This window comes from Taurulus bubalis, assembly GCF_910589615.1.
Source record: "Taurulus bubalis genome assembly, chromosome: 14".
In the NCBI taxonomy this organism is placed as follows: Eukaryota; Metazoa; Chordata; class Actinopteri; order Perciformes; family Cottidae; genus Taurulus; species Taurulus bubalis.
Window position 1 is genome coordinate 18,348,349 of NC_136602.1, and position 24,349 is coordinate 18,372,697.

Here is a 24,349-nt window from a genome sequence, read left to right on the forward strand (position 1 = left end):
ATGCATAGAGAGTATTTTTGGCTGTCTAAAAGGGCCTTCACAGTTTTCAGTCGTTTTATTGAAACCAAGACGCCTCCCACTGGCACACACACTGTGTCAAAAAAAGTTCCAGAATCCTCCATCGTGTAACCGCATCTCCACGGAGCCGGACACGCTTTGGTTGACACACAAGAAGAGGTTTGTTTTGTTTGCTTTCTGCTTCCCTGAACTGCGATTATGATTGTATCATCATGTATCATCACAGCTCGCCGTAAGAGGATTAGACGTCGGTTCTGCCAGAGAGGCTGCTGTTTTGGTTCCCAGACGGGGCATTTTTGCCCACCATCTGGGGGAGCAAATATGTTACTCCTCTGTTGCTAGGCGAGAACCAAAAATCGAAACGCAGCTAAATGCATGCCTAGTATGCAGTCTTTGACACATTAACAAAGACATGAGATATATATATATATTTATATATATATATAAATAAATATCATATTAACGCAGGGTCTTCAGCAAGGCTGCCATCAATATCATTTTCCCCAAAAATGCATTTACACTTAATCTTCGATAAAAAGATGTCATCTAAAGTCCGCCAACGATTTATCAAAAGGCTTCCTCAACACTTCTGTATAGATAAGGCACAGGGTTAACGCATACGCACACAGAGCAAATGTGCACTGCGATTGTTTTATAGGTCTTGAATTTGACTTTTTAGCAAACAGCGTTAGCATTACCTGTAACATCGCTAACAGAAAATGGGATCGAACGTCTATCAGCTAAATGAAATGCAATCTCTCGACACCGTCAAGTCAATTTGCTGTGGTCATCTGCCACTAAGTAGGAAAAGACATTCTGTGGGACACAAATCTGTCAGTCTGAAGCACAACCAAAACAAAGATGTCAAAAATGTGAGTGTGAAAGAGTGGCGGATACAATTTCACTGTCTGTCTCTCGCAGACAAAACAAGCAGGTGTGCTTTCAGAACGAGCATTTTCCATCCATTACATCCATCTCTTCCTCATGACAACAGATCATTCCAAATATGCCTCTCCCCTTTATAACGGGAGCAATGGAGTTATGTGTCCCTGAAAAGCCAAACATTACCATCTGAATTGCTGAATGGAAGATTGGGCCGAGTTTAGAAAAAAAAAAGCAATCTGCAAAATGTGAGCTGTCAGACAATGGCGGGCGAGAGTTGAGCCATTAATCAAAATGCTCCTCTCATTATCATTAGGAGGAAACGCTGACCGTCCGCGTCTGCGTGACTCTACAGCTCTGCTGGAGCTTTCTGCTGCAACAAAGCCACATCAACACAAAGAGAGTCCCCTCCAGAGAAATCAGCGGAGAACAACATATACCCCTTTGCAACTAAAACAGTGTGTAAGCATTTCTGTATGCTAATCAACACAAACATGAGAGCAAATGTCAAGCTAATTTACCCCAGCTGCATGGAAAAATTTGAAAAAGAAAACTCCTCGTCTGTTAGAACTTCATACATTTTTGAGGAGCACCTGTTTCTCTGTTTCACTAACCGCAGCCAAAGACAAGAGGTCTGCATTTGTTTTGGAAGCAGCTTTTGTGTGTTATGTTGTAAGAAAGTGTTAGATCTCAAGTGGAAATAAGAAAACAAGAGGGGAGGAGTTACCGCCGGGGCGCGCCGTCTTCATGAGGCTGGATTATAACCACTTTGACGCTGACGGAGGTGCGCAGCAGGTCAATCATTTGCTCGTGGGTGAGAGTAGCGACGGCCACCTTGCAGATCTCCACCAGCCGGCTGCCCTGCCTCAGCCCCGCCTTCCAGGCGAAGCCGAAGGGCTCCACGTCGGCCACGATGCCCTCAAAGTTGACGTGGAAACCGAGCTGGCCGAGGGCGTTCCGACGCAGCGTCATCTCCGACGTCTCGCAACCTCTGGTGGTGATCTGGAACCGGAATCAAAATGCTTTTGTTCGTTATCTCCAATAAAACGTACAGAAGTGTTGATTGCACTGAACAGGAGACATGAAGACAGCAGCACTTAAGAAACACAAAGTCCAACACATGAAAAGGATGCAATCACACGGAGGAAACTGAAAACAAGCATGAGATGGACAGAGAGAGATAAGTTGCATGATCGTAATATCCCTTAATAAGAGCGTTCTAAGCTATTACATTTTATTCCAACAGCAGCCTTCAAACGGTGTACAATTTGCATATTTCCTCTTAGATGTGTGAGAAAAATACTATTAGAGCAGAGAAACATCCTGTCCTTCGGCAGAGGAGCACGAGCATGTTTGTTTGGCTAATTCAAAGAACCTCTCAAAATAGAAGTTAATAAGAGGGTCCATGACAGAGCTAACTGGTTTAGCCTCAGAGCACACAGACACACACAACACACACGCACACATACGCACGTCTGTCTTGTGGCCTACAGTGGCTTTGTGGGTGCTATGGGGGAAATTTGGCTCAACGTGGCTCCTGAGACGCGGACGTGTCCATAGAACTAAGGCTATTCACCAGCTAACTTCTGTAGAAAGGACTTCGGAGCACAACATTTATCCACCAACACACAATCTGCATCAACTGGCAGCTGATGAACACACAATTATCTCTTCACCCGTCTTTCCTCACTATTCTGAAGACTGGAGCCTTCACCCGTGGATACTTGGCGGGCAGTCGCTGCTTGTCCTGTTGAGTGCTCGGGTGAAACTTAAAGTTGGTTCTCTTCCAATCGTGCACTTGAATGCAAATTAAGTTGCTCCCTGTGCTCAGCGGTGGCTTCTCCTCCTCTGCTTTAATGGAATTCAGGTTCAACTGAAGTTCAGGCAACCCTCTTGCTTGGGCAGCAATATTTCAGTAAAAAAGAAAAAAACACAACCAAACAGACTGAGCCGAGATGAAAACATGCATCTGTAGCTGTGTTCACTTTGATGACATGGAGTCACTGAGCTTATAGAATATAGACTGCAGTGCAGTGTGGGTACCCAGTGGGACAAGTTTTCCTGCAACAACCACTGGAGGAAGAAAACACCCACACTGCATCCAATGAGCTTTAATTACCCATCATATTAGTCTTGGTTCAGTAGTGGTGGTTGCCTCCATTTGCTGCAGAGTGGCAGCTGGCTTCAGGGACACATTGACTCAGACTATGGCCTGTCATCGCCCCACCAGATTCTCACACTGGCAGAAATCCTACCCCGCTGTGTGAGAGGAGACCCAAAACAGCCATGACGACTCTCACAGTGAGACGCAACCTTAAACACTTTATTTGCTTAGGGAAGGACTCATCCTGTTGATGAAATGAGTGACAATCAGTTACAAGCAATACATAAATGCTTGGAGGTCTAGTTTTTAAAAGAGACATCAAACTAGAGGGGCACTTTGGCGACTACACAATCCCTTCGTGTAAAACATCAAGGGCAAAAGAAATGGGAAAAGTGAAGTCCAAAAGCTCTCTGGGGGCAAAGTCTGGAAGTAAATGGCCTGTGCATGAAGAGGACATTGGCCTGAGTATTAGGGGCCATGAATCAAACTGCCCTTTGTCAGAAATTCATTACGCCTAAATAATAGCTTTCTAAATGCTTTCATCAACGCCCATTATTCAGTCCATCCACAAAATGAATGTTCCCAGGTTCTCCTCCGAATGGCCAAAATCTATAATGGGTGAATCTAACAGGACACTCATCATCTCATCGTGGGGATTTGTAGCCCGTTAAGTTATTTTGGCATGGAGTCTAGCAGCGTGGATGACACATCGGTGCGAGTGGGGAACCCAAAAAGCGGAAACAGAAACAGTTTCCACTTGGAATCTGTTGTCAAGTAGAGTTGCTGCCGCGGATCCTCCGTGAGAGGTCTGACAGTCAGAAGTAGCTCTGGCATGTTTCACAGACATGACAAAACCTTGTCAACCAACTGAACGTCAAAGGACAGATTGGGGAAACGAGGGTTACCCGTTTCCTCTGGGCTGAATATCTGTGAATCAATTCTACATCTAGAACAGGGGCTTCCAGTGGGATACGGCACCATTTTGCTTAATGGGGCAAGAGTAGCCAGAGCAAGACATTCGTGTCAGCAGTTACTAATCAAGCATTTCAAACGGTGCCGATGAATCGATCAGTTTATTGACAGAAAATTAATTTGAAAAAACCCACACATGGCAATCTATTCATCATTTAAAATGTTGATTCAGCAATGGAAAACATTGATTCAGATTGTGATGCTTTTCTGTGTTATGTATAACAGTAAATTGGAGAAAGAAAGCAACGTAATGATACCATGCTATATTTGGACATTTTAAAGAATGAACAAGCCAACAATTAACTGATCATAAAATTATAATTTGTTGCAGCTCCTGAACTGATCAATTATACTATAAGAAACGCTTATTGTCTTTATCTAGTAATCAGCAGATCATTTTCAATTAGTTTCAAATTCGTGAAAATGGCCATAATAAGTTACCACATAATCATATTTTACAGATCAGCAGTCTTAAACCCAAACTTTTACCATTTACTTTGATATGTGATTTTTTTTTTAAAGAGCATTGAATTAAAATATTTGAGAAGCTGCAACCAGTGACGTTTTTCTTCATTATATGTTGCCTACTTCTAGTTTGTTCACTGAGGTGCATAGCAGACACAGTGATTCTCTTCTATATGAACACAGTACATAAAGTAACACACAATGCGGGGGACTGCCTGTTCTTTGACCAGGTAACAAAATAAACATGGCTCCCGAGCCAAGATGGCTTGTCTCGTAAAAGCCGAGCACGCGGCCACCCAGCTCAGAAACACCCTTCAGAGCGGGCCGTTATTATCACAAAGCTTTTAGTTGTGCTCCCACACTGGGCTCCTCGGTTACAGTGGGCAATCTGTTCACTCTGGTTCGCATTACATCACAGGTCCGGCAGCTGTAAATCCCCACGATGAAACATGACTCGAGCCAACCTCTGGGACATTACAGACACCTTTGGGACAACGAATGCACGGTCAGCTCATACCCAAAATGTGCCTACCGCTGCTCCTCCTCCTCTGTCTCCGTGAGTAACTTAAATAGCCACCCACTTATTAATACTTATCCTGAGATTTGCCTGGGAAATATCCCTCACAAATCCCGTGGGTAAGTGGACAGTAAATCTGAGAGAATATTAGCATAGTGAATGAGGAAGCGACGGCCTTTGGCTAATCACAAATGCTAATATATCCAGCTATGTCCTTTCTTACGATGAGTTGCGCAGACACTGAATGACACCCGTGTCCTTTAAGATTAATTATGGTAAATACTTCTTTGGGATCTTGGGCTTTTTAGTGCGGTTGCGAAATCTTTGTGCTTGTTCTAGTTTCACTGCGAATGGTGATAATAAGAAAAGGTGTAATTATCTTCTATTGAAATCCTCAGAAGAGTGAGGCCCTTTCTTGTGCTTTCCACAGGAAATGGATTGTTACTCCCATGTTGTTGGCTGAACCAATGATATGCTGACTGGGGTCTGTTGGAAATTTCTGTTGATGAGGTTGCCAAAGGGATAAGTGGAGGAGAGCATGCAGGCAGGCAGAAATAAGGTCATGCACAGCTCAGGTTTTTGGATTTTGGGATTCAACCTCAATGTTTTTTTTCAAGGAAACAAAGGTTTGCCTGATTAGAGGTTCAGTAAACAAACCATGGAAACTAGAACAAGAAAAGCGAGCCTACGCAGCAACACAAGGAGCGGAAACAAGGCGTCGGATGCCAGCGTTCAGGCTGAAGAACCAGGTGTTGTGTTCCCTTTTTCTTTTCTTTTTTTTTTGAGATTTGAAAAACCCTCCAAAAATAAATAAATAATGTAACCAGGGCCACAGAGTGCAGATGGCTAAGGCAGAACTATAGAGTACGGTTGGTAGAGAAATTGGATAGCTCTCAAAAGGAGTGAAGTAGTGAGGCCAACCAAGTGTTATCTATTCTTAGTCTGTCAGACCCAAAGAAAAAGGTGTGTTTCCTCTCCTCCCCTTCAAAACTGGGTTGGTGTCCCGCTTAAGCTACAGTCTCCTGTACCTGAGCCCAGACGGCAGCAAAATCAACAATGAGCCCAAATCACATCATCGCTAATCTTCCACTCCTATTAAATGAACTGTCTGCTGCAGGGAGAGGCTCCAGCTTCATTTTTTTTTGATGATGAAAAAGCTGGGATATTTCATAATGGTTTATCCCGATCAAGCCCGGGACAACATCTGCACTTGTATGACCTGGACGTTTAACTGTACACCTCTGCTGAGCCAGTGTGATGAAGCCAAAGAAAGCTATCAACAGGAGGTCTATAATCCTCTCTGGACTCCATTGATTTCACTTTACAGTTTCACATTCATGTGACACTCCCGTCTCTGGACAACCCAAAGAGGGACCAGGCAGACAGATGAGGGGGAAGTCGGGAAGAGAAAAAATAAAGACACATGGAAAGAAAAGAAAATACCAGAAGCTCAGCGCGGAGTTTCAACACGCGAGACTTGACAGGATAGATATAGGTTAAGCAACAGTTCCGCTGACATAATGATGAAAATAGAATAACAAGGATTGTGGTAAGTAGTAAAGCTACAATGGTAAGAGCAATATTTGCAGAATGCATTGTTTCACCACAGAACTACCACAACTATCCAAAGAAAAATGCCTCACTGCCCCATTTAAAGTAAGGGCAGCCATTTTCCTTCACATGCCATGGAGCTTATGTGCGAAATGCAGTCAAACTAGATTTACTGGGCAATTCCAATGACAGACTGCTACTCTGTGTTCCATGGAAGTTACTTATAGGTCTCTTTTTGGCCAGCATACACTTGGTGAACTCATTTTCAGTTTATTGAGACCAAAACTTCAACAAAGCGGTTCTCATAAAATCATCATTTTGATTATTATTTAAAAGGTCAATAGCACGAACCGAAATTTGGGCCGTGAGCCATATTGCAATGTAGAGCAATGAGAAGACCAACGCAGATGATCTCGTTTGAAAAAGAGTGACCAAGCTAAGCAACAGGTGAAGACGAGCCCAGCATGTATATGTCATTATTTGTTATGCTTTCCTTTTGTGCTCCCCGTAGGTTGAACAGGAAACGGTGTCATGTATTATTGCGAACAAGGGCTGCACCTCGTCTGAGCCATTAAACACTGTTCTGACGACGTAATTGATTTTTACTGTCATAGGCTCAATATATCAAATCTAAACTGGATGCCAAACTAAAACAAAACCCTTACTCAGAATGATTTACTCCCTCTGTGTTTTCAAATGTCTTAGTGTGGCGCGAGACTGAAGACGTGGACATACAGCAGGTCAACAGATCAGATTGCTTTCCGAGGCTCTAATCCAGGGGATATTACTACCTCGAAAATGACCGAGATTATGACAGTTGAGTCTTTAAGGATCTTACCTCTAGTCTTTGCACCATCTCCCTGATGTCCTCTCCGCAGTTGTCGTGTGCAGACAGCATGACACACTCCCCGCGCTCATAGAAGATCTTAATGCTCATAATCCCTGAGGTCCATCCAATGACGTCACGACAAGAGCAGTTGAAGACCACGTTTTTTGATTCCTCCTCGATGAGCACAATAAACTCATTGGATATACCGAGCAAGCAGTCCACGTCCATCGACTGGCCGAAGTCCCGGGCGCGGACGCTCCAGGTGATGGCCCCCACGCTCCACAGATGTGCATCCTTCCTGGGTTTCACCTTCTCTTTCTTCTTGGCTCCGAGAGTGATGAAGCTGAATTTGACAGCTGAGTCAATAGTCGCTGTGCTAACAAAGTTCTCGGCCAGGTCCTTCAGGTACTCCTGCCGCGTACGAGTCGCCATGGCTCGGAACTTCTCCGACTTGTGTGCAGCGTTTTCTCCATTGATGACCTTGGCGAGCAGGAAGTCCCTGAAAACGGCCGACTTTGGGAAAGTCACAGACTTGGGAATAGGGGGGCCGAATGGAGGCACGTCTTTAGATCTGGACACGGCCACGCTGGAAGACAGGATGGAAACAATAAATCACAAGCAGAGGTGACAGTTAAGAGAAAGTAAGAGGAGTGAATGGGTATTGAACTGTACGTACAATGAGGAGTGTTGAAATGATATGGCTTTCAGGGAAATTATTCCTGGTGGAAAGACTGTGAGGAGCTTTGAATATTCTTGCTCTGTTCAATGCTATGTTATTACCGAGAGTTGTCTTGACTTCAGAAACACTCGAGGAGAGAGTTGCAAGTCATAATTTAAAGGTGGCTCTGAAGATAATAACTGTATCATCACCCAACAGATCAAAAGAGCCCTGTGATTCCCGCACATTACTATAAAGTCATGACAGAAACCACAGAAAGCACTCAGCAGGCTATTATTACTATTCTTTCAAATTAAGTGTTCTTAAAAGTTCACGTAGAGCCATTTGGGATGAAGACATTTATGAAAAGCACATCAAACGATAAACACTTTTCCCCTAAATTGTCTTGAAGATATTAGTTTGCTAGTTACCCCCATGGTGAGGCGTTCTAATGTTTGGGTTCTTCTTCCTTTGAGTATCATTTTGAGAGAGCCTTGCTAGTTACCTGTAGCAGACGTTATCAGTGCAGGGGTTGTGGACTTTGACGATGACAAACACATGTTGGAAATGAGAGCGGATGTGTTTTGGAGTGAAAGGAAGGGCCCCGGGCTCCTGGAATACGATGGTGACGATATCATTGCCAATATGCCTCTTCCTTAATAACTACAAAAAGGAGGGAAAATAGAGTCAGATCCAAGGAGTAAAGGCGTTACACAAAGGGTGAATTTACAGTTCAAGAGTATACCGATTTAGTACACCGATTTATAAACATTCAATATTTAAAATTCAGTCTGGAATGGAAAAGAAAGTATTGTTAAAGCCAGACTATCAAAGATTTGCTCAACAAAGTAGCCGAGACAATTGACCCTTTCCTGACATCATTAATATCATTAAAAGATAAATGGATCGAAGCTATAGCATACAGATCATAATGTAAAAGTGAACCACAACATCACCAGGAGATCAAGACAAAACAAAATGTAATCCAGGGACAATGCAGATACAATCTTTAAAAAGCAAAAGCAGTTCAGTTGCTAGCGTAGCATAAAGGTTCTAACAATAGCTAATTATGTGCTACCGTACCCTGCTATGTTTTAGATCATGTTTAGTGATACTATTACACAACAATTAACCACGAATAGCTTGAGATCCACCAAACCAGCCTGAAAATGCAGAAAAACTGAAGTGATTCCATGAGAGTCTCTTGAGCTGAGCCGGATATGTGCCGGACCCTCATCAGAGCTGGCTGAGAGACGCTTTGATTGACCAGTTTGCAAAGTTACGTAGTATTATTTTAAGGTGTTGCTGAGCCAGTTTGGACTACGGAGTGGATTTTGAGGAAAAATACACAGAAGAACATCTCCTGTGGATTTTTTTAAAGCATTTGAGTCGACAAGAGAATGGAAATAAAGCCCCATTGCATTGCAATGAGGAATGACAAATTGAATGTAATGTCTGTTGAGACCAAGATAAAGGGCTTTTTGGATGAGGGCAATGCATCCTGCTAACACAATTAAGGCTTTTTTTTTGGCTGAAGGAGACTTCAGAAGCAATTCAGACCTCCTGCATTGTTGCATTGTGCAGATAGTTAACCTCATTCTGTGGCCAGTATAAAAGTTGTCATTGAGGGTCAGCAGGAGGCTGAAACAAGCAGGATTACAGGGTTCAGAGGTGAAATGGAAAGGATGAAGAGATAAGTGGGGAGAGCTCTGCCTGAAGACGATTACCACCAGGGATTAAATGCAACTATCCCACTTCATGACATACAATCGGAGGAGGAGAAAATAAAGGAGGAAGAATCCTGCCAATCAGACATTTTGCTTCCACATGATGGATTCAGTGTTTGCCGTGCTTCACTGTAGCTCCTGCCCCTGACTCACTCACTACCTCCCTCAGTGTCTTCACTGTTAAAATCTCTGCAGGGTTGTACCCTCATGGTTTTAACATGGGCTCAAAAAGAACTTCCATACAAGCGTTGCAGCGACTAATATGGTGAACCTCTGTAATCGCGGCTTTATCAGGCCATCGCTCGCCAGTCCACCCCTACATCCACTTAATTCCACTTGTTAGCGCAGACAGACACAGAGGCCCATCTAATACCACTTTGGATACAGCCCCTCTGGGATGCATTGATTAAAATCCTACTGTGGGGTACCCGTTACCATGGCAATGCTCATGCTTTCAACTGATTGGTCATTATTGCGGGAAAATGAGCCTCTGGGGAAGATTGGCAGCAGCCGGGATTGAAGATATCCTAAAAGGAAGCTGCTCAGGGGACTTATTACCACCATTAGTCACCGGCTTACCACGCAGTAAAGTAAACATGGCGGTCCTCGGAGGAGGGGAGGGTTGGAAGCGTGGAGTGCAGAGTTTACTGACCTGCTGTCTGTTGTTGGTGGTGTAGGGGAGCATGGTGGACACGTGAAACATCAGCTCATAGTCCTTGTAGGTGGTGTAGAGAGAGTGTGTGCCTGTGGAGTCCGCTGGAACACAAACGACTATCGTGTTAGATAAGCTGATGATGTAATTAAATAGAAATCAAGACTTAAGATATATAGACTTTAAAAAAGAAAAATGACACCACCAAAAAGAAAAAAAAGAAAAGAAACAAAGCAGAACATCTGCACTCAGCAGGAGCAGAAATGAGTGGGTTTGCAATTTGTGGATGTTTTCGTTGGATGCGTCATGTAACTTACTCTTGTTATCCAGCTGCGCTCTGTACTTGGTGAAGCCTTTGAGGCGCACCCTCTGACCGAGCAGATCCAAGAACTCCTCCAGCGCCGGTCCGGCACTCTCGTTGTTGTACATCTCCTCTTCTGTGCTCTGGCCCGCCTTGCAGTAAAGCACCCCCACCTTGTGCTGGAAACTTAGCTGGAACGAGGAACACACACACACACACACACACACACACACACACACACACACACACACACACACACACTCAGCGGGTAAGTATCACTTCCTGACGCGGATATGCATCACGCACATCACACACACACACACTCTTGTACATGCTGTACATTATGCACTCAAGAGCATGCGAGAGTGCCCACTTTCCATCATGTCATAGCTAATGTGAAGGCCTTCACAGCCCTTCTAGGAAAGAGCTAAAATCCCCTTTTGTGAAGCCAGGCTATGAACTCTCAGGAGCTCTGAGCAGAGCATAAATCAAGCCCAGCTAATAGCTGCTACTTAAGAGCAGCTGTGGAGCAACGAGGGAGTGAATTGCGGACAGATAGCAGGATAGCTTTGGTTTATGGCAGAACACTCTGTAAGCTGCCAGCAAAATCATTTCAATCCTTTGTAACACTTAGGTGTTTAAACTAACAAAATACGAGACATTGAACTTCCAAACACCCCATAATAATACTCTTGATTCAGCCATTGTTCTACAAAGAGCGCCTCAATGAAGATACATGTCTTATTCACAAAGAGGAGTATTCATAGACCTGCAGAAGCCTGCCAAAACTCACAGCTTTTCACTGCAAGCATTAATCGTATCCAGAAATGACAGGTCTGATATGAACTTGTCTCACGAAGAGGCAGGAAGAAAGAAAACATCCAGAGTGATTCTTCTTGGCGAGAGCCCTCTCAACCAACATGAATCTTTCATGGCCTACATCTCCCTGATGGCGGCCAAGAAAGACAGTAAAAGGGGGATGAAAAAGGTGAAGAATGGCCCATTGCGTTTGGCACCTGTTACCTAAAGTCATAGTTGAGGACAGCAGGATCTTGACCCGGGGAAAATGTGTCAATACGGCGAGACGAAAAGGTTTCTCCGAATGCGACAGCCAGCAAATTGATCCATACACTGAAACAAATTAGGATTGTCTTTTTTTTCCTCCTTTACAGGTTATCTGTTCCCGGCTCTTGACACTGTTGTCATGATGACTTCCCTCCATCAGGCAAGCGCGCCCTGAACTAGAGCTCCTGTGGACGAAAAGCTATTATAGCTTCAAGCCCAGTGGAAATGGCCTGATGTGCAATGATGAGGTCTTCTATTTTTCATCCTGCATTATGCGAGCTCACTTAACCTCCCGCTCCTCTTAACAGACTGGCCGTCGGCAAGGACAATCGCATTGCCCTTTGGTGCTGCAAATTTGTCTCTGCCTGAAAAGTGCAAACACATCATGGCACATATACATATGAGTAATGCGCCCAAGGTGAAGCTCATTGTAGAACCACCTTTGATGTGTGTTTTTTTTTGGGGTGGCATCAGCTTCTGATGAGGTAATGCAGCCATAACAGGAAAAAAAAAGCTTTATCCTATTTAACGGATGTGTGATTAGCTAAGAATCTGAGCATAAGCTGCTAAAAAGCAAGAATTGTCTCTCCTTAGATAACTTTCCCCCAAAATGTTCATCTCCCTCTATCCAGAGCTGGAGGGTGCTGAAAACAGTTTGCCCCTCTCCTTCTCTTCCGCAAAAAAAAGGAGAGAAAAACACTCTAAAAATGCAAAGATAGAAAGAGACTTAATGAGTGGAGAGAGAAATGAGGACAGCGTTCCCCTTGGAGAGCTCCGAGACGCACCTGAGGGAAATAGCGGTGCTCTCACACAACACACAACATCCCGGTGACATCTGTCTGCACTGCAGTGTCCCCGATGCGGCAAAAGAAATCCAAAACACGGCTCCCAAAACCTGGCTACAATCTTCATGCGTCACTAAACAAACATCGCTGTTGCATTTTGGGACGGAAGTTCTGCAGCAGCAATATATAAAACATGGAATTTAGATGTGGGGGGGGGGAATAAAAAGGGGGGATAAATTCTGGTCAGGGCATAAATTCACCAACTTAATCCTTAGTCAGAGGCATGACAGGGGATTGATTTACATCAGCGAGAGGTGATGCAATATCGGCCTCGGCAGGTGGTAGATTACTTTATTGAACTTGTGGAACAGTCCTCGTCTGACTTGTACTTCAGAGTCGAGCTGTCGCTGCGGGCATCAGGAGTGATTCATGGCGCCGCAGAGGCTTTACCTGTTGACTAATGTAAGTAAACTTGACAGGCAGCGTTGGCAGTTGGGCGGTGTCACGCATTAATTCTTTGTTCTCGTTATGATACAGAGTACTGCAGGGATAATGGGTTGTCTCTGTGAGGTAAGAAGGTAATTTGTTCAGCATAATTGAGAGAGAAAGATTAGTAAACTTTCCCTGACCTCTTCGATGTCGTCTATGCTATCACTAAACACTGCTATGTGTAGTTACATGCAGACACCTGCAGGCAAGCCTTTATCTTGCTCATATCCTCACTTTTCTTTCTTTTTTTAAATCAGGAATTATAAATTAAAGCTTAAAATTACATTTCTAATTCTGAAACCGATGCAAATGATAAACAACAATCTCCCTAGATTTTAGCCTCGAGATGAAAACAGCAGATACACATTGTACACCGATGGCATACTTAGAAAAATGTGTCATTGGTGATTTCTACCAGCTAAAACCACATCTCAGGAACCTGATTAACTGCATAATGCGTTTCCCAGTCCATCTGCACACAGTCAATCCACTGTGATTGACAGTGTGATCTAAAATACATTCACATACGCTCTGTTCTCTTCTTACACTCAGGGCCATTACAGCGCTGCTTTCAGGGACTTTCTCTCTGCAGAACTGATCATAAGGTTATTGTGAAGATTGTCTGGCTGCAGGATACTCTCATTTACTAGACGTGCTTTCTGTTCACAGGAAAAATAAGCCTTTTAGACAATCTCCGACACGAGGACTAACGTCTCCTCAGCAGTGTGCATACACACTCAAAAAAAGAAAATCCCCCGATAAAAGCTTTGCGGTGGAAGAACATCATGCGCTCATACAAACAAAAACAGGCCGGGTCACGCACTCTTCTTCTGAGTTGCAGTTCTTCCTGTATTCCAATATCGGCTTCCTCACATAAACACAGTAGAAAGCGCGGGGAAAGTCCGGCTCGGGTAAAAAGGAAGATTACGGGGCGGTTGACGTATTACACATTTGCAAGGCAAGCAAAACATTAATGATTAAAACAGGAGTGTACAAAAATACTGATGTCCAAATATATAACTGGCCTCCACTGGGCGTTTGGTTTGAGGTCTGTGAGGAGGAGTGCCAGTTGGAGGAGCTTTTGAGCCTCACTTAGCCTGCGCTCTCCTCCTCTGAAAGTAGTTTCTGCGATTACCTTCTTGCATTTTTCCCCTCCCCTGTGTGTCAGTTTCGGTCTTATATCAAAGTCTTTATCTGCAGACAGTCTCTCATACCAAAAGGCAGCGAGACTTGTATGACAGGTGAACAAACTCCTGTATCAGCTCCTGGAGATCTGGCAGGAAGCGCTTCCTAGCGCACTTACTTACATAGTTACTTTGCGATAATTGATACCCAGAGTTTGTCATCATCTTAAGTGCATTTCACTTGCTTTGGAGAGGACACTACACTGCTCTTGTTTATGTGTGGAACAAAATCTTAATATTCAAGAGGGACATGGCTGACACTTTCTATTATAAGAGTCTTTCCCCTGTCAAATGGAAGGATGGGCTCATGCTAATGAATGTAATTACACTAATAAGCAGCCAATTCTCTGATAGCAAGACAAGCAACACAGCACTGGCTAATCCCTCCCACACTCCTTTCCATCTTGCAGTTTCATTAGAGGAGATATTAAAGGCCTTAAGATCACACAATGAATCCATCTCTCACACCTGTGACTGGAGAGAGCCCGTATCACTAATAGCCATTTTATTCAAACAGAGATAATGCAAGATGACACCCTCCGCCGTGCCAGCAGAATACCAAATCACCTGCTCTCAGATGAAGTAAGTTGTCAGGAAGCGAGTTACTTTAGCTCGCGTCTATCAGCAGAAAATGTGTGTTAAAGTAGTCGATGATGGCGACAGAGAGTGTGGGATTCACATTGATTCTAATTAAGTGTGATATTGGCTGTCTTGTGGCTCCATGCAGGAGCGTGTGTTCATCTATAATAAGCAGCCCACATGGGACAGAGCTTCCTGCTATTTGAAGTTAATCCCTCCCGTTGCCTTCTACAGCTGATGCAAAAGGTCAGAGACAGATATACCTTGAATATAAGATCTATATCATAACATCAATACAGTCCATCTTAATCTAATCCTAAGACATTATTCATAATAAAGATAGATTTTAGTCCATGTGGAGGAGAGAGAATGGGCCACAGCTTTTCCTTCTTTAAAAGGATTAGTGCATCACCTTGGGACATGTGCTCATTGGCCAAGAGCTAGAGTGGAGTATTGATACCACTCATATCTGCCCATTCAATATGAAGCTATACGGCCAGCAGCTGGTTAGATTAGTTTAGCATAAAGACTGGAAATGGGGGGTAAACAAGTAGCCTGGCTCTATCAGTAGGTAACAAGATCCACCTACAAGCAACACTTAAGTTAACTAGTAAACACGCTTTATCTAGTTTGTTTTATCCAGATAAAAAAATGAACGCCCCATAAAGCCGCAAAGTGTAATGTTTACTCAACTGCTATGGAAAGCAAATAGACATATTTCCCTCACAACAAACGTCCCTGATCAAGACTCCTCGGCACAGATTGCTCCAGTGCCTCTTAATCATCATCAGCACGAGTCTGTGGTGGCACTCAAAGCACGGAGGACATCTCGGTGTACTCACCCCCTGCTCGTCTAGTTTGAGTAGCTGCTCCGGGACCTTGGGGGAGTTGAGGGCCAGCCTCAGACACTGGATATTAATCTCGGGGATGACGTATTCGAGCACTTCTTTCAGCGGCAGGCCGCGGGCCGTCCCGTGTCTTGCAGTGGATGGAATGGCGTCCTCCAGGATGGCTCCGCGGAGTGTGGTCAGCTGGCAGAAAAGACAAATGATGAGGTTTCATCCAGTTAAGCCAAGTGTCTTACGAGGTCTTTACGTCCCCTCGTGTGATGTTATTCATTTGGATCTCATTGAGCCATTGTATTTTATTTAAATATGTTGGAACTAAAAAAACAGGCTTGTATGCTAGCTGCTGTGTGCGCCAGCAGTAATATCCTTTTATGCTGTGCCATATTATTCAGGGAAATGGCTCCATTACGGCTCCATTGGAAGGCATTAGGAACTCACCTTCTAAATAATTAAGACAAGCTAACTGCGCACTAGATGTTAAGTGGTATTTTACTAGTAAGATCATTAATGTGCCGGTAAATGTTGACCCAAACAGCTTCTGAACACCCACTCTGTAACCCCCGTGTTGTTGTTTTGAACATCACAGACACATTTACGGCCATTTCCATGCACGCAGCCCGTGAACGCAAATCTCAGCAGTCAGTGGCTGTCCGACAGAGAGGCTTTCTGAAAAGCAGATTACTTAAGAGACTCTGAGAGGGAAGGGCGAGGGAGAGTGGCGGAGAGAGAGATGATAGGAGTACAGGCAAATAGAAGCTCCAGCGGTTGGGGCGGGGGGGTTTATACATCGTTTGCGTGCTATTTACTGGGCTACCGTGACCCAGATACAGTGTTTTATCGTGGGAGTGGGGCTTTACACCATGAATGGCACTGATATCAGTGACATTTCCCTGCCCGACACATCTGTCACACCTAAATTATTCAGTGGATGAGAGACCACCCTGCATCAATCAAGGAGATGTTTCCGTCCCACACGGGACAGTGGGACTGTGCGTCTCAGGCTGTGGATGAATCCCGTTGTGTCTAGAGAGAGCGAGGGCGCGCACGGAGAGCAGGGGTGAGCACGCTGACTCCGATAGACGGCAATCAGTGTTTGCATGACTGGCCAACTGAGTCACAACTGGCACAGAATCACTCGGCATATCACGGTGCAAGGAGCAGATTTAGGAGTGAGAAGCCTCCTCTTGTTTTCAGGAGTACTGTAGCATTCCTGCACTCCTGTGCTGCTTGAAAAGCCCAGAACTGAGAGACCTCGACATTGAATGCAATACACGAAAAACGTCCTTTAAAAGCATTAACTGGCTCGTAGTCAATTCTTTAATTGAGCAATAGTAATCAGGTTGCTCCCACCGAGCACCCCCAGTAGTTATAGACAAAAAACGGTGCAGAATAAGTGCACTTCGGTGCATTACAGTTACCTGGCTGGTTCTGAAGGTGACTCGATAGTTGTGCTGCATTCCATCTTTCTCCTTCCCGTCGTCCAGCCGCTCCCTGCGGACGCTGACCGCCACGGGGCCCAGATTGTCATCAACCCCAAAGTAGTTTTGATGCTCTGGAGGTCAAACAAGAAAGATGGGAAGTAAAACACACATTTAGAGCTCTGGGTGGACCTCTACTTCACAGAATTGAACAACCTCTAGTTCCAAGAGATCTTTCAGAATGGGAATCTATAATTGTTTCTCAAATCTATTGAAATCACTGCTTTTGGTTCGACAGAATATAATTTTATGTGACTGAGCCCATATATTTATTTGTGTATAAACAAATCCTGTGTGTGAGGATTGGCCATGGACGAGCTGTGACACTGATTACAGAATGCAGCAGGGGTCCAGTGGAAAAAGATTCACTTTGGATTAGAGCCTGGCGTGTAGTGGTTGCACTGGGATTTAAAAAGCAAACAAACAAATAAAAATAGAGCTCTGGACAGTTTGACCTGCTCTGAACCGTCACTGACCCAGATACGCAACACAGTATAAACCAATTAGAGCAAAGTATTCTTACAGCATTATCGTCAAGTATTATCTTTGGCATGTTTTCTTTTTTTGTTTGTTTATGATGATTCAGTATCAAATAAGAATCTGGGACTGATTAAAAAACAAGAATGTTTTAGAATATTCATTTCGAAGTGATGAATATACGGCGCACACACAGACACACAGACACACACACAGTTTATGGGGGGGTGTTTTGTATCTTTTTTTGTATTTGTATTGTTGGAGCAGGCTTAAATTTAACAAGCCATGCTAAAATTAAGGGTTACGTCACTCAAGGTCATTTTTGCTTTTGTTTTCATGCCATATGGCTTTCATTCGATAATTGACTGTGCGGAGAGAAGGAATATATGGGGAGAGACAGACGAGGCAAAGTTTCCTGACTTCATTTAAACCTAGTGGTTACACGCCATGTGCCTTTTAACCACGAGGCCACCAGGATGTCCCCTCCGGTCAGGCTCAGAGTATTTGTGTCCTTTAGGGGAATGTAGCAGAACACTTTTTGACGTTTATGTCGACGTTTACGGGCCAGATTGGCAGACACATGTTGTTTCGATAATAGTTACACATCAGACGTTCTTTCCATCAGGTTGTGAGGTTTAAAGGAAAAATGTAATGAACACTAGAGGGGACTTTTAGTCTTTTTAGTTTAAAGCATTGTAAACAAGTATTCAATTTGAAATGTATTATAACTGCCTAAATAAGGCCGTCAGAATACATTTTACGTAATGAGAACATCGCAAAGATAAAGTGTCATTGCGAAACCTATCTTTAGTGTTAGTCTGAAAAAAATCAGCGTTTGTGTTATGTATGTGGAAGTGTGTGTTTAGGACATGGACAGGAGCTGAGCTTGGCAAACAAAAAGCGATGCCTTGCGCAAATACCCCCTAATCCAGGCTAAAGCCGCGGAGAAAGACCTGGATTCAGCAGACAACAAAAGAAAAACCTCAGCAGGGACTCAAAGCACTGACATTCGCAAAGAGATTCCTGCAGAAGTTTTCACTATGCATCCATGCGGTGTAGAGCGTGCAGTATAAATACGCCGATTCTTGTCATTGTAGCATTAACGTCGGGGTAAAGCGCATATCAGCATGAGTAATTAATGAACTGTATGAAGGCAGTGCGGGGTTAACCTCCTAGGACGTGGCTTGTCAGGGACATAGGAGTGGGTTGGAAATGCTCTGTGAGGCATAAGGTCAATTGATGGTAGGAGGCCCAGGGGCCTCTGTATATGAGCCATTAGGCATCAGAATGCCGACTGCACAGTGAGGGAGACAGTGTTGATTGTAGAGGAAAGCTTTTTGTCAACACACTTCTCTAACACGTCACTGTTACTCATCACATGGCGTTGACAATTTGTCAATGGTTGTTATGTCAAATACATTGTCCATCTTCATGTCACTACACACTGAAGAAATGCCTTCAAAATCTTGAATCTGTATGTCCGCTGATGTTGAAAAAAAAATAAATAAATAAAAATAAATACATACATACATATATGTGTTTATGTTTAAGAAGTTATGGCCCGACGGTGTGGCTGAAACATTGTGTCCATTAGTGCAGCCTGGAGAGAAACACTCCTGTTGCTAAGGGAAGGAGGGCTTTAGGCAATCAATGGGATCAATGTTCAGCCCAGGTTGATAAAAGCCTGTCCTAAAGTGGTGACATGCTGCCATATTTGTGCGAGTGTGTGCCTTTTTCGTATGTGCGTGCGCCCGTTTGTGTGTGCGCGCCTCTTTATGGTGAAGCAGAGGTGATGACAGAATTGTCTCTCCGATGAAACACCTCGTGAAGAAAGGGCAAAAGCTACGTCCATATACTGTGAAAAAGGCATCTTCTGTAAAAGCCATAACATCAACAGGAAACTGACAGCGACACGGAGCATTTCACATGCATCGGCCTGTCACCGAGAGGTTAAAAACTACAGCTAGGTGGGGCCACATTTCACAGTAAATGATTATCAGAGTAAACTCCATGGTACAATAAAAGACACTTTATACAGAGCAGCTCTGTAATGGTCTTGTTAACTGGAGACACTGAGTCTCGATTGAGTTTACAAACTGTCCCGCTGAAGAATATTCTAACACAGAGAGTATCTTTTTTGGAAAAGGTCAGGCATCTCTCAGTGTTAAAGGTGAAGCAGCTGTTTTTCTGGGGAGGCTCAAGAATGGGTAATTCAATCTGCTGAGAGCGGCAGACAGAGTCGCACAGACAGTGGGAAAAACAGACACGTATAATGCGATGATGGGTCGGGGTCTGAGTGGTATTTCCAGCATCAGTCACATAGGTGTTTTAATGAGGGGACTCAGGGCCGTGGCATAGTTTTACTGACCCTAAACTTTCAGAGGAGGGGTCCTCAGACCCCTGCGGCCTCGGCAGTGAACAGCTGCAAACGCACCCTCTCACTCACCTCTCTCTTCTCACATGACTAATCACAGCCTCTCCATGGGGTTCAGGGCAATATCACGGGGAGGACATGACAGCTCCTCTCCCGAGGAAGTGAAACACACACCCTCGCACCCAACACAAGCCTGCTATTGTTCTGGCCCTGATTTCATCTGGTCCTACAAAAATAACTGGTCCGTCAAGATATCTTACTCAATGAGCCGAGGCGGTTCCATTTGGGAACTTGCTTTCACACGCCGTTGTGCATAGTCTTCAAGGAAAATTGATTTGGCCTCGAAAGTTTAATAATCCTCAACATTGAGTCATTTTAAACCCTCCCCGTTTAATCTCTGTAAACTCAAATATAAACACATCATCGGAAGCATTCCTTACCTCTCCCATAGAAGTACTTGTGGTAGTAGTAAGCTCCGAGGTCGATGTGCTCAATGATGTAGCGTTTGACCTTCTCTCTGTGGATGGGCTGGTTTTCTCGAGGCACCTCTAGCACGGAGACTCCAGCATTGGTGCAGTGGGAACTTAAAGAGGATTCAAAAGAGCAGCTCTCTGACAAACCACTGTAGTTGGCACTGTTGGCTCTGGAGAGGGAGATCCTCCTCTCGCCCTCACCACCGATCTCATTGCGGAAGTGAGGACAGGTCAGCACTAAACTGTTGCTCTTCCCGTCCCCCTCGTCAATGTCCAGGTTCTCCTTGGGGTTCAAGTCCTCCCTGCTGCCGAGTGGAGACTCAAACATGGGGGTATTTCCACTGCTACATCCTGCTGCTCCGCCATCGGAGCACCCTGCCCCAGGTCCAGCCACTGCTCCACCCCCGGGCACCACAGCTCCAGGTCCTATCGCTGAGGCGGCCGAAGCCCCAGTGGTGGTGTTCTTCCTCTGGTTCAGGGTCGCTCTGCTCGCCACCGCCTCGCTGATGTTGAAAAGAACACTTTGGACGTCATAGTGCGCAAAGCATTTTTGGAAGCTGAGTGGTCGCCGGTCGTCCTCTATTGAGAGCCGGAAGGCGTCACTCTCGCTCTTTATGGTCCGGAGTTTCTTAAACAGAGACGTTTCGGACGATTCCGATTTAAGGCGCCTCATGAAGGACCGCTCCGGCTCCCGGCTGTAAATGAGAGAGTTGTCTACGTAGTCGTAGCCCGGAATGTGGACTATCTCACCCCTGGCGATCTGGGTTGCTGTCTGCAGGCTGGGGGAGAGGGCGGCATCACAGCGCAACAGCTCGGGGAAACCCATAGGCGGTATGCTGCGGTGGTCCAGAGTGTCCACTCGGTAGCCTCTAAGCATGGTGAAGAAGCTGTCTCCAGTCAGGCCCTGGCGGTCAATGGAGGACGTGCTGCCGTATTCGCGGTGCAGCGAGGCCCCGGTGTTTGGATTGACAGCATGCTGGTCCATTATGTCCTCAGAGTCAATATCACTAATGGTAACGTCGCTGTTGCTGCGCTGGCGGATCGGATGTAGACCCTTCAGCGGGGAGTGGCTGAGGAGGTCACTCAGTGAGTATTTGTCAGAGTAGTCTACCTCCAGACAGACTGCCTCGCCTTGCTCTAGTATTTCCACAGTATGTTCCTGCTGGCCGTTTTGAAATACAGGTATCACACTCTGATAGTTGGGCGAAGGTCGTCCGTCCCATCCATCATTCCTTGGTGGCCACTCTGTCACCCTGGCCCTGACGCCCATTTTAGGCATGGCTGGATTACCATTTGTTTTCCCTGCGCCTTCGGTTTTCCCCTGCATGTTGGGGGCTGGCGGTCCCATGCTACCATTCAGGGCTTTCAGTTTCCTGTTGAATAGCTCCTCTGACTGCATGGCTCTGGAGTATTCTTCTGGGCCTCCCACAATTCCCACTAGTTTTGATTTGTTATCCGTCACAGGGCTCAAAATACTCATATCCTGCTGGCAGACTCCTTGAAGAGCAGACTTCCCTTCTTCATTACATCATGTGATTCGCTCACTGCTGAGCGGAGGAGGAGCCTCTTTCCTGAGTCAATGAAGCAGCCGTCGTCATAACTCACAGAAGGCGGCTGGCACGACGATCAACACACAGCATTTGGATGTCAAGGACAAGTGTCTGAGGGGCGCTGAGGCACAGCGGCGTGGAGTCTCTTCTCACAGCGTGCCGCCAATGCAGAACGACAGCTGGAAGGGTTGGATCTATGGCACAGAAACAAAAACACAAAAGAAAATGTTAGCACACGGCGAGAGGGTTAACACTTTGAAGCGGAGACATTTATATTTAAAACGGAGGAAAGCAATTTTGTGTTCCTCAAAATGCCCCAAAACACGGCGCATTCAGTTCAGCTATAAAAATGATCATACTGCTGACCTAAATTGTCTTTACCCTGTTAACTTGTAATAAACTCCAACTGAGGGGTATATATGGCTGCATTATCTTTGAAACAACGGCAGAGCATATCATCGAATACGGCTAATTAGTGTATTTGAGAGGAGCTGGTGCCATTATGGGTTTATAACAAGATAGATGTATATCTTTGCTGGTGCTTCCAGCCAATGACTAACAGATGGCTGTGAAGCAAATTACAGCAACAAGAGGCAGATGTTCAGCTAAATGTTCACATGTACCAATATCTGATCCAACCGCTCGCAGCATCATCAAGCTGCAAATTATACAGGGGGGATAGTTTTGCATATTCAACAACAATGCCACATTGCCTTTTTAAATCAGATGTATTTGGTTAGGAGGGAAATTAAACAAGAACCCAATGAGGTAAACTGGCTATGACAAACAAACCTGTATGTAATGTAACATAAAACACATTGTAGCCACAAACGCACTGAAATCGGAAGGACCACTATTGTAACTAGAGAAAAGAAAGTTTGCAAGTTCTTTTCCCCTTGTTCAGTTTTGGTCAACTGGGGGGGAATAAACAGACAAAAGGCTGATATCAGCAGGTTTTATGTATTAACCTGAACATCTGAGGACAGAGGGAAGGGGAGCGAAAACATCGGTCGGCTTGTCCTTGAAAAGCAGACTTGTTCCCTCTTGGGTATTTCAGATGTCGGTTACACTCGTGATGCAAACTCATGTGGTTTGCATTTGTATCCGCAAAGTCTTTGCATATCAGCTGTGTGTAGACTTTTGGCACGCAGGCACCGGGTTGGTCATATAGCCCTGTTCCAACTGCGGGGAACGATTCGACATGGGCAATGTAATAAAGACGCTAACAAACAAAGACTGTGCTGCATGCGGTCGCTGAAAACAAAAGAGGAAACGAGTCACTCCTCTTCCATCTTCTTCTTCCGAGGTAAGTGACTGAGGTGTTACACTGGAATGGGTTCATCTCCTAAAAAAAACTGGCTTCTGCATGAAAGATCACACCACACCATGTCACAATGGAGACTACAAGTCTTCCAACATTGACCTAAATGCTTTTCTCGTGTTCTTTGGGGCTGGTGGTGTGCCTCCTTCCTCCTACTATTGTAATCACGTGAAATGAGTTACCAAGTGAACCCTCCGCATCACACAGGCACTGGATTGCCCGTTTTGTTTTCCTTCAGTGGAGATGAGAATCCCTGTTGAAGCTATTGTCGTTGTGAGGTTTCACAAGATCACAAGAGTGATGGACAAAGTTGGGCACGGCGTCCCAATCTTTGCTTCAGCGTCGTCCCCTGGACTTTAATATGAAATATTCTGTTCCCAGACAACTGTTTACATTTCTCAATTATGGATGAGGTGGGGGGTAACCTATTTTGGGATGAAAATGTGGGTCATATGAAGATTAGCTACAGGCCAGACTAGACCAACTACACTGGGGATGACTGAAACATAGTATTAACGTGTGCGCTTCAGCATGGGCATCAAATACAGGTTGATGCATGCATGACCTAAATGTGCATGAAGAGATTGAGAAGGATACCTCCTCCGCAAGATGTAGTGCCAAACTACATACACTCCTCTCTCTCCCATCACGGACTGGTCTGATTCTGAACACAGCTTCATTCACAAGCAAGAAACTGTAGTGCCACTGTGTTTAAAACACAAGGCGTAGCGAGGACAGCAAGACATTGTGTTGTGTCATGCGAGTGCATAATGTAGCGACAAGTACTGTTCTGGAAAATATGTTTGTCTCTTAGAACTGGCGAATGATGAATTAATGAAATATCTGCCGGGTTGTAGTGGAGTTAACGATGCCAAAGAAAAGCCTCATTTTCAATGCAGACACATCAGAGTCTGAAAAGGCTCAAGTGGTAGATTTGGGTATGAAGTTGGTTTTGGTTTTATTATTTCGACATAAAGCCATGAACATATGTGAAAGTTACAAATGAGAATTGTCGCATTAAATATTTGGTCAAACCATTACTTATATGGT

At 44.7% G+C, this 24,349-nt stretch overlaps 1 protein-coding gene across 1 annotated transcript in view; it reads right to left on the reverse strand.

The window, feature by feature from the left end:
• LOC306746874 (signal-induced proliferation-associated 1-like protein 2) overlaps window positions 1–21,908 on the reverse strand; it is a gene marked incomplete at its 5' end in the record, with an annotated part of 47,912 nt that extends 26,004 nt beyond the window's left edge. Inside the window, 8 exons of the mRNA XM_079229854.1 lie at window positions 1,628–1,902; window positions 7,348–7,924; window positions 8,502–8,659; window positions 10,376–10,479; window positions 10,693–10,867; window positions 15,621–15,809; window positions 17,045–17,178; window positions 20,396–21,908. Coding sequence (XP_079085980.1) covers window positions 1,628–1,902; window positions 7,348–7,924; window positions 8,502–8,659; window positions 10,376–10,479; window positions 10,693–10,867; window positions 15,621–15,809; window positions 17,045–17,178; window positions 20,396–21,908 — 3,125 coding nt within the window. The remainder of the gene's footprint in view (window positions 1–1,627; window positions 1,903–7,347; window positions 7,925–8,501; window positions 8,660–10,375; window positions 10,480–10,692; window positions 10,868–15,620; window positions 15,810–17,044; window positions 17,179–20,395) is intronic.
• Window positions 21,909–24,349: the final 2,441 nt, after the last annotated feature.